This window comes from Pocillopora damicornis, chromosome 5, assembly GCF_964200805.1.
Source record: "Pocillopora damicornis chromosome 5, jaPocDami1.2, whole genome shotgun sequence".
Classification (NCBI taxonomy): domain Eukaryota; kingdom Metazoa; phylum Cnidaria; class Anthozoa; order Scleractinia; family Pocilloporidae; genus Pocillopora; species Pocillopora damicornis.
In genome coordinates, this window is record NC_142674.1 from 3,708,306 (window position 1) to 3,718,986 (window position 10,681).

The following is a 10,681-nucleotide window of genomic DNA, read 5'->3' on the forward strand; positions in this document are numbered from 1 at the left end:
CATTACTCTAAAGTAAAAAAAAATAACCTTCACCTTTCAACTTCTCTATTAAAATCACAATCTTTCTTTTTATCACCATTTCTATGGCAAAATTTATTTTACTTGAAAACACAAGGGGTAAATAAACACATCACCCTACTGAAAAAAAATGGCAGGACTTGTTTCATTTAAAATATATATAAGTCAATACAATGCTATATTGTCATCATTTCTACAAGTATACACCAATTGTAAATATAGCAAGGTCCTTTTAAGAACTTAGTTACCTATGATATTTTAACATTTATTCTTATAACTGTGAAGCATTAATTATCAGCAAATGCAACATCACCTGATCATCAAAGACACTTTAGTATGAATTAAAACTCAACTGCAATTAAAGTACAAAATATTTAAACCTACAATCAAATGATCTATAAAAAAATTACAATTTGAATAGTGTTTATGATTTCTAGAAATGTACTTTACACATCAAGTCTCCTCTTTTTTCTATATGCAGAGGTTGATACAGAAATTATTAAAAAAAAAAGAGGTAACTAGGATTAAATTCCTTATAATCAACTAATACTATTAATAGGATACACAATCAGTGGTATATGAATACCAAGTACCATCTAAAGTTGAATTTCAACAGTATTAATCACCTATCCAATTTGACAAAGGTTTTGGATAAAAAAGTTAAATTTTCATAACTCTACACAAAGTGTACTCTACTCTGTAGTTGGTATTTTCATACCTTTGCATTACATGCATGATAAATTTAATGATTGAGCATTAAAAAGCTCTACATGCTGGGAGCTGAACTTAATTACCAAAACAGAAACTCGAGGGATAACTAGGATTAAATTCCTTCTAATCAACTAATTAATACTGTTAAACAGGATATATGATCAGTGACATATGAATACTGAGTACCATCTAAAGTTGAATTTCAACAGTATTAATCACCTATCCAATTTGACAAAGGTCTTGAATGAAAAAAGTTAAATTTTCATAACTCTACACAAAGTGTACTCTACTCTGACTAGTTGGTATTTTAATACCTTTGCATTACAAGCATGATAAATTTAATGATTGAGCATTAAAAAACTCTACATGCTGGGAGCTGAACTTAATTACCAAAACAGAAACTCGAGGAGTAACTAAGATTGAATTCCTTCTAATCAACTAATTAATACTGTTAAATAGGATATATGATCAGTGGTATATGAATACTGAGTACCATCTAAAGTTGAATTTCAAGAGTATTAACCACCAATCCAACTGGACAAAGGTTTTGAATAAAAAATGTTAAATTTTCATAACTCTACACAAAGTGAACCCTACTCTGACAAGTTGGTTTTTTTTATACTTTCACAGCTTAAGGCTTGTAAATAGAATAAGAGGAATGGTAAGTTTTGATCTTAGTAAGAAATAGAGAAAGATGTTTTTTCATCTTGTCACGACAAGAATCTGAGTCCCCATGAGGAATTGAACCTCAGACCTTCAGATTCCACATTCTGATGCTCTACCACCGAGCCACAGAGACTATGATGATTGAGGCCTGTTAAGAAGTAATAGACACATGTCCTGCATACTGCTAGGATAAGCAATGTTGATATTGTCATGTTTGTAAAGAGAATAAGAGAGATGCTAAGTTTTGAGATTGATAAAGAAATAGAGATTTTTTTTGTCTTGTCACAAGCATGGGTGATACAAGCTTAAGGCTTGCAGGGTAAAATTTAAATTACATTCCATAAGTTTATAAGCTACATCTCTATTACTAATACTAATTAGCCCTTTAACTCCCAGATCAAATTTGTCATTCTCCTTACAGTCAACCATACAATTCTTATGGGGTTAGTTAAGAGAATTTAGTATTAGATCAACTAATTATCCTTAAATTGATATTTTCCTTTATTCTCAACACTTATCTGGTTGATATTGTATTGATATTGTAAGGAGAAATTCTGTTTTGGTCACTCATGTGAGTTAAAGGGTTAAATGAAGTTTTCTTGTCCTTTGCAAGGAATTCCCATCTTAGTTTCTCATCCAAATGGCCCACAGAAAACTATTCCACAACACTTTGCTGTCTTTCTTTTTCCTGGAGACATTGGAGACTCATCTCCTGTCACTGGCAGGTTAAACACTAAATTAATAACAAAAAAAACATAGATAAGTAATTTTTTTTTTGTGGCCCACCTGCTGTGACTGTTATAAGCCTACACCGCATCTCACACTCATAGACCATGCAAGCGGGCTTGCATTGGTGCTCTGAGTCACAAGCAGCCAAGCCTGAAAAAGGTTAACACTTCATTGCAAAAAACAGGTCTCATGCTACCATACTTACCAGTCTCTTTCAGTCCTTTTCCAAAGTTGTTCACAACAAAGTTCAGAGTGACCAAAACCAGCACTCGCACAATAAATGCCAATGAAGCTGAAAACATATGAGAATGTAAGACAACTTGTACATCCGGAGGTTGTGTTATCCCCTTCTTCACCTTTAGGCAACCAAAAAAAAGGATACCCAAACTGATAATTGACTCTTATACTCCAAGGTTTCGATTGTTAATTCTTTCCTCTAGCTGCTATACATATCCTTGTAAATTAATTATGATAATTTGGTGTTAGATCAAGATAACAACTTTCATCTGATAAGTTTAAGTATTCTTGTTACTTGTTTGCAGGATGATGTATGGATATTACAAGGTGAAAATAATGATCAATCATTTCTGTGAGTTTCGGGGTTAAGAAGAGTCAATCACTCTGACTAAGGGTGAACATTTGAAATGTCAGCTTTCTTATTATATTTACAGTGGCCAATTTGTATTTTCAACGCAGCTGTTAACACTAAACTACCTATCAATCATAAGTTACCTGATTGAGACAGAGGGTCTATGTTAAGAGCTTCCACATGTTTCAGAGGTATGAAGCTACTAAAAGGACTCCTACCCCAACATTTTTTAAGGTTTCTCTCACAGTTTATCGCAATTGATATGTACTATTACTGTGAGAAGTTTCAGTCAGTTTTAAAAAGAAGGCAAAAACTGTGAAGTAAGCATCTAAAAGAGGTTTGATTTTTCACGCTAAATGATATTAATTTCAGAAAAAATCTGAACTTGACACAGATAGAGAAAGCTGTTAGATGAACAGAGCTGCTATGAAGGTTAAACGTCTTGCCCAAGAATTCAGCAAATTTATGCAGAGGTTTCAAAATGTTTTGAAGTGGGTATCAGACTCTGCAAAAGTAGGCAACTGTAAAAGGTTCATTAGGAGCCAAAAGGAAAATATTTTGACCAGAGTAACCAGCATCATGTTATCAAGTAGCCAGCAGAACTGCAGCAGTTACTGGCTTGTTTTGAAACCCATGAATGACCAGACCATGGAAGGCCCAAGGTACAACCTCCAATGAGTGACCAAATCACAACATTGATACAAAATCAAGCAGAAAAGTGATAAGAATAAAGGAAAATATAAATCAGGGAATTATTAATTGAGCCAATATCAAATTCTCAGAACTAACATCACTAGAATTGTATAGCAAGCAGTAAGGAGAATTACCAATCAGGGTGTGAATTTAATTTTTTTTTTCTGATAGCCACTTGGCTCCTAAATTCTTCAAAGTGGTGGCCAATTCAAAAAAAGTTGGTCGCCATTTTAAAGAAAAATAAAACCTTTTTTAATGCTGTTAGCGTTCTAGATAGACCCTCCAAAATTAAGTTAGGAAAAAGATCTTTAACGTGCTACAAATTGAACACTAGGATGTCCAATTTAATTCACTTTATCTCTAAGTAAGGTTATGATAAAGCATTCTAGTTGCCAATTTGGTGACTAATTTTCAGGATTTGGTTGCCAAAGTGAAAAATTTAGTCACATTGGCACCTGTATTGGGCGCAATTTCACGCCCTGCCAATGAAACCTTGTGAGAAAGATGGGTAAAAAAAGAAAAAAGGCAACCTTCAGCCTTTCCACCTTTCCCTGATAAAAAATTTGAATAACTTCCAGCCATAATTACTTTCAAAAAGTGGCACTATACAAACCTGCCCCCAAGAAAGAGTAAACAAGAACATCTTTACCACAAGCAGTGACGTCATCCCATTTTTTTGCCACCTACACACAAACAAACCAATCAAATTTGCATAACGTACAGATAAGTAATTATTATCATACTATCACATTGTTTAATACATATATTTGGCAAACATGATTATTGTATTTCCCTGAATAAGCAACTGCGTACTTGTTTCAAATTTCAGCTAAAAGGGGAGAGGGAGGAAGCACTTAGGGGGGCCCCTTCTTATTGAGGGGTGCTTGTTATTCTCCGTTACTGATTTTGCAACAGTCAAAGCTTAAAATGTTACAAATAAAAGATGAATATCAATAGGTTTTCCTTGTATCCCTACTATTTAAGAATGGAAGGGAGAAGCAGGGGGTGAGCACTTGTTTGAAATGATGGTCTTGGGGGTGGGTGGGTGCCTATTTGGGGAAGGGCAGTCATAACAAGCATAGCACTTATTCCAAAAAATTAGTGATAACCTTGTTACCACCCCATACAGATCATGACATGATTACATCCTTATTGTTACTTTAAAATGTATCATTATAATTCCTTCATACCCATGTTACATCTAGCTGAGTGAGAAAATTAATACACAAGATCAATTCTCAAAGGAATTGTCACTTGATCTGAAGTACATGGCAATGAGGATGTAAAAACAGAAGCTTAATACAATTATTTTCCAAAGGAAACGTGTGACTGAACAAAAGCCAGACAGAGAACAAACCTTATATATTTTGTAGATTAAGTAGCTAGGCTCCACAAAGCTTAGAGGGATGAAGAGCTGCACTAGTATCATTCGTTCTTTTCTCATCTTGAAGAAATAAAAAATAGTAAGTAAAAGTGGAACCAAGTCTGAAAATTTGCAAGTCTCTTGATTTTTTTTTTTTTTTTACCAGGCTTTGTCAAACCTCACACTAAATTTCCTTAAGGCAGCAAAAATGATTAATTAATAGTTATCATCATCATTATCATCATCATCACTGATTTCAAACAAATGATGTCACTATATCTTTATCACTGTTAAAACAAATTAACAATTTACATAGAGGCATGTGCTTGTTTCATGATCATGACTATACAGGGCATGAAATTGCACAAAAATACAGGCACCAATGTGATCAAATTTTTCACTTTGGCAACCAAATCCCGAAAATTAGTCACCAAATTGGTGAATGTTTCATCATAACCTTACCAAGAGATATAGTAAATTAAAAATATTTGTAAAGATAAATCCGCAGCAAACTTCCTCAATTGATTGATAACTAGATGCCATCTTGGATTTAGGTGAGCTGAAACATTGTATATCATCCATTCTAGTGTCCACTTTGTAGCAAGTTAAAGATCTTTTTCCTAACTTAATTTTGGAGGGTCTAGAACAAAAAAAGAAAGGTTTGCTTGTCTTTGAACCAACTTTTTTTGAATTGGCTACCACTTTGAAGAATTTAGGAGCCAAGTGGCTATCAGAAAAAAATATTAATTTCATGCCCTGATGTAACACCAGAAATACGGTACTTACCGCAAACCAACCCAAGATGCTCCAAGCTAACTGGAGTGGGATACCAACACCCACTGTAATTTTATCCCCATAATGAAGATCTTGCACATTGTAGATCACAAAAATGGCCAGGCTAACCTGTAGAGACAATGCATTTGTAACAGTCTGTCAGTATTCTTCCATTAAGAAAGAGGGACTGTGAATTTATTCTTAGTGTTACAGATATTTTTATTTATTCGACTTTCATAACATATTAATATGATAAATAATAGTTAGATGACAGTTAATGTAAATTGGTAAAAGAAGAAGAAGAATTAAAGAAAAACCAAAAATAACACAAGTGAAGAGAAAAAAACTCAGTAAGGGACAGTCTGTTCTTATTTAAAGATTAATAATTATTAATATCTACTAAAAACAACACTAATGAAAACTGCTTAAATTCCTAATGGAATAGCACTTGGGACACAATGATTTCCAAGTAAAAACATTATCCTGATCAAACATTTCAATAAGTGCTTTTTTTTAAAATATTTAACTAAAGCTGCATGCTTTGAAAGCATTAACACTAGGTAGTTAGTGTATCAAAGATTTCAAGTGGAAAATTTCTCTTTGGACACCATTAGGAAAAAAAGATTTTAAAGTGAAACCAATATCAAAAAAGACTCACTGCAAGTTGAAGGTCAAATTTCAGAAGACAGGAAAACATTCCCGCATGTCTGTACATCCCTGAAACATATTTCAAAGTACAGATTGGCAATTCAGGATCAGAGCTCCAAAATAATGAAATATTCAACCACATCTTTGAAGCTTAATGAGACCCAGTGCAATTGGTATATATATAATATAATTTAAAAAAATTCAAGGTCCATGACTGCCATCAATCAGTTGCCATCAAGCAACCCAGAATTGACTGTTGGTGGTCAGAATTTTAAACACTGATCATCAGCAGACAACAAGCTCAAATCCTTGACAATGTAGTTTTTCTTGTAAATCAGTGCTAAAGAAACAAAATGTCCACCAGTTTATTGATTCTCTCCAGCATGGGTAGCTGATCAATGATCAACATGTTTTAACAAACTGGAGAAATCCCGAAAACTTCATTTTTCCATATCATTGTTATCCTATTGTACAACAATTCATATTATTTTGAAATCGATATTTAATTTAAACTGTGCAATAATGATATCATATTGTTATAACATACTGTGTAATGATTCTGAGGCTCCAACCACCTTGAAGGCTAAAAAACCAAAATCCCGAGCAACTCTGAAGCCAAAATAAATGTTTGGAGGGCCAAGGACTAAAATTGCTCCAAACCTGGCCTATAGGATACAACAACGATAAGAGAAGTCAATGGATAAGAGAAAAAAGGACAAACAGATAAACAAATAAAAAATAAACAAATGAACAAGGCTTGTAAAGCAGCAGCTCTACACAAGTCATCAAGGCCTTAACTGTTGGAACAGCAACCTATTCAATGAAATTTTTGATACCCTTTACACCCCAACATCAGCATGCATGTTCTCCATACCATTCTCTATATATTTCCCATGGTACTGATAGGAGAATTTATCTATGAAGCAAGACCCTTCTTTGGTTGGTGATCAATTTCTTTATTCTCATGACCTTAATGTTTTATTCACTTCTGGTAAAGAAACTGGAGTAGTTTGATGTTGGTCACCAACAAATTCTTCCAAACTTATTTCCACAACCAAGTTGCTTGCCTTTAACCCTTTAACTCCAGTGAGTGACCAAGACAGAATTTCTCCTTACTATATCTATACAATATCATGCAGACAAGTGATGAGAATAAAAAAATATCAATTATGGGATTACTAATTGATCCGATATCAAATTCTCCAAACTAACATGATGAGAATCATTTAACAGACAGTAAGGAGAATTATTAGTAAGATCTGAAGGAAACAAAGTTCAAGGAAAATCATCAGTGTACACTTCCTTATACTTTTGTCATTATGTTTTTTGAAAATTCCTACCCTTCGTAATCCTTCTCCCGCTAGTGATAAACACAAAATTTCTTCTTACAATATCAGTGCAAGATCACGCAGACAGGTGATAAGAATAAAGAAAAGTATCAATTAGGGGATTTTAAGTTGATCCAATACCAAATTCTCCAAGCTAACAACTTAAGAATTATATGGCAGACAGTAAGGAGATTTTCTAATAAGATCATGGAAGTGAAAGGGTTAATTAAATGTGCTGAGCAAGAGCTAGAGACAGTTAGCACTTGTTTCATTGCTCTTTCACCACCCCTGTCAAAAATTTCTAGTTACTGCATGGGTCATTAGCATATATAAAACAGAATTGTGTCATACTCACCCATTTCAGAGCAGTCCTTTTTTTTTTCTCGTTGACAATGAGATCAATACAAATATAGCTCAGAAGAACAACAATACCCGCAATATAAGCATACAATTCAAATTCTCTCTCTCTCAATATTCCATGGACAGCATAGAAGAAACAGAAAACTACAGGTAAAGAAAAAAACCACATACATAATTTATAAATATATATATATATAATCAAACATAATAACAAGGTACACTCTACTCAATGAGATGACAAGGTAACTTGACTTAGCATGTGGGTGAAGAAAAAAAAAAAGCTAATCAGCAAGCCAAAGAGAGGCTATCTTGAAATAACATGGAAGGAAGCATTTTGCATCACTTTTGAAAATAAATGGTGTCAATAAAAGTAAACATCTCAACCCAAAATAATAGTTTTTAAGTTTGTATTCATCAAATTTAGTTAATTGGTAATCACAGTTACCAAAAATTTTTAGTGAATATTTTGATGGAAAACAAACAGTTTTATAAGCTGGAGCTCCAGTACACCTCGACATGGATTTGAAGTGTCTGCTTAAAAGTCTGATTTTCATCTTAGAGTGACAGCTGGTTCATACTTATGCTAATGAAGAGGATGATAGCAAAGGCTGGTTCATACTTATGTTAATGAAGAGGATGATGGCAAAGGTGTAGTCAGGTGAGTGTTTTGGAAGGTTCACTAATCTGTCTATGGTGAGTCCAATTGCAACAAGCACATTTACGACTGAAATGGTAAGAAATATCCACTCAACCTCATCAAGACCTGCAAAGGTTTTAAACTGTAAAAGGAAAGGATCTTCATTACTTTGCTGTGAGAGTCAGCAAGGGACATGGAACAGTTTTAGCCAAATAGAGTATGAAGCTCATGAATACAGGGGGCAAGTTTCTAAAGAAACTGTGGTCCTGTGTCAGTGGGAGCGTATAGCATGGTAGTTCAGTATTATCAACTGAGTTGAAAATGTTGACATTCTGATGGACCTTCACTCTGATGAAGGGCTAGTGAACGAAACGTCAGCTTTTAAACTCTTTATGGAGGCTAATTTACATTATTAACTCAGTGGATAATACCAAATTGGCCTAAGAAGGTCGTAGTTGGAGGTTTTCTAGAGGGAAACTTGTATTCATTGGACATAATTAAACAAACTAGAAAAGTCAACTTGATACAAGCTTTGGTTAAAAAAATGGCTTATTTCAGGTTTAACCACAGCTCCACATATCATTAGACAACTGTTACACACAAGTTTGTGTTACAATAATAACATAAATTTTTATATAAGAAGACAAATTGGAACTTCAGCTGGTGTACGCTTTCTACTAGTCTCACTGAACTTAAATTTTTGTTGCACGAGTTTGTATCGTGAAAAACCTGGCTACAGAAGGTTTGACAACCCAGAGACAACAGCATACGCATACATCCAACCATTTCCCACCCCCTCCCTCTCTCCAATCTCCCAGACTGTAATGCAAGCGCGCAGAAATACAAACAGATTTCTTTAGTCAAAGAGATAAAAGCAACCTTTCATTGAGAAAAAATAGGGAATTTCCTATCAAGCGAAGAGGAAGTAAAATTTGTATACAGCAAGCAACGTTTTTTTAGGAAGAGGTAGAGACACAGAGGTCAACAAACACTTTCCCAATAACAGCTGCTTTAAATTTTCGTACAAAACAAAAACTGTGTGCCAATTTGCACTAAACTTTTGAAAAAGAGATTTTGACTACGTTATTCTATAAAAACCGAAATAGTATTTACGCCTGAAACTGAAATTAACTGACATGTTGGTGAAATTAGCTCAGGCGTACTTAATTAAACCTGCTAAGCTGCGCGCGTAATGTTTCAAAATTGGAGTTTTCAAAGAAAACTAGAAAGCAACCTCTTTAAAAATGGTTGCAATTATCATAATTCACCCCTAATAGGAAACGGAAAAGAGAGACACGATATGTAAAGGAAATATGGAGCGAAAACATTATACGAAATATAAACTTCATGTCGACGAGAACACCAGACAAATTTATCGTGCACTGTCTTAGGGAGTTGTAACCCAGGGAAAATATCTTTCATGAATTGAGAGAAACTCACTTTTCCAATGGCAGTTACGGTCGTTTTTTGACGAAGACTGTCTTCTGAATAGTCTGGGGTATCATCTTGTTCCTCTTCTTCATTGACAATGATATCTCGAGAACTTGCGGCCATGTTTGCACGTTAACTCCCAACCGTCTAGCCGAGCAAATTAACTTTGCGTGACTGTCACGTGAGGCAAAAATGCTATGATGTCTCATGATGGATTCCTCCTCCCCTAAAAAAATTAAAATCCTCGCGGTATTAAGGTGAGGATGAATTGAGAGAATTTATCCTCTAAATATGCCCCTATTCCGATTATTATTAATATTTTCTTAAATCTTATTTTAGCCAGCGTTCCTGCGAGCTGCAGCGCGGCTATTTTGGCAACAACAGCTGATTGACTAGTTGGTTCCCCATTAAGATTTGGTCTGTGATGTTTGGCAGCCTGCCGTTTGCGCGGCTATTTTGATGTTTATTGACGACATTTTGAATCCTTTTCCTCGCTTGCATGAGAGTAGATTCCAAACACTCCCTTTGTGTCCACGTGCGCCTCGATTCCCAGAGTTCACGCGGTACCGCGTTCACTTAAGATTCGTGCGACGGATTCCGCTGGAAGACAGGAACAACACAGCGGTTTCTCGAGAAACTAATTGCGTGCTCTTGTTAACGTCGAAAATGAAAGAAGTTAAGAATATATATTCATTGCCAATACGTACTCAATATTAGTTAATGGAAGTCATTCA

General features: G+C 34.6%; 1 protein-coding gene across 2 annotated transcripts; it reads right to left on the reverse strand.

Moving 5' to 3' along the window:
* Positions 1-62: 62 nt before the first annotated feature.
* On the reverse strand, positions 63-10,440 carry LOC113676962 (uncharacterized). 2 transcript variants are annotated; one of them, XM_027193706.2, is made up of 10 exons: positions 9,957-10,440; positions 8,499-8,658; positions 7,875-8,023; positions 6,739-6,856; positions 6,202-6,260; positions 5,556-5,672; positions 4,764-4,850; positions 4,020-4,089; positions 2,330-2,416; positions 63-2,128 (listed from the first exon to the last, which is right to left on the reverse strand). In XM_027193706.2, the coding sequence occupies exons 1-10, from the start codon at positions 10,068-10,070 to the stop codon at positions 2,028-2,030; spliced, it is 1,062 nt and encodes a 353-aa protein (XP_027049507.2). In that variant the 5' UTR covers positions 10,071-10,440; the 3' UTR covers positions 63-2,027. The 2 variants fall into 2 exon arrangements, with proteins under 2 accessions (XP_027049507.2, XP_089063753.1); XM_089207627.1 differs by having other exon boundaries at positions 2,330-2,480; positions 9,957-10,116.
* Between the last annotated feature and the right edge of the window lie 241 nt (positions 10,441-10,681).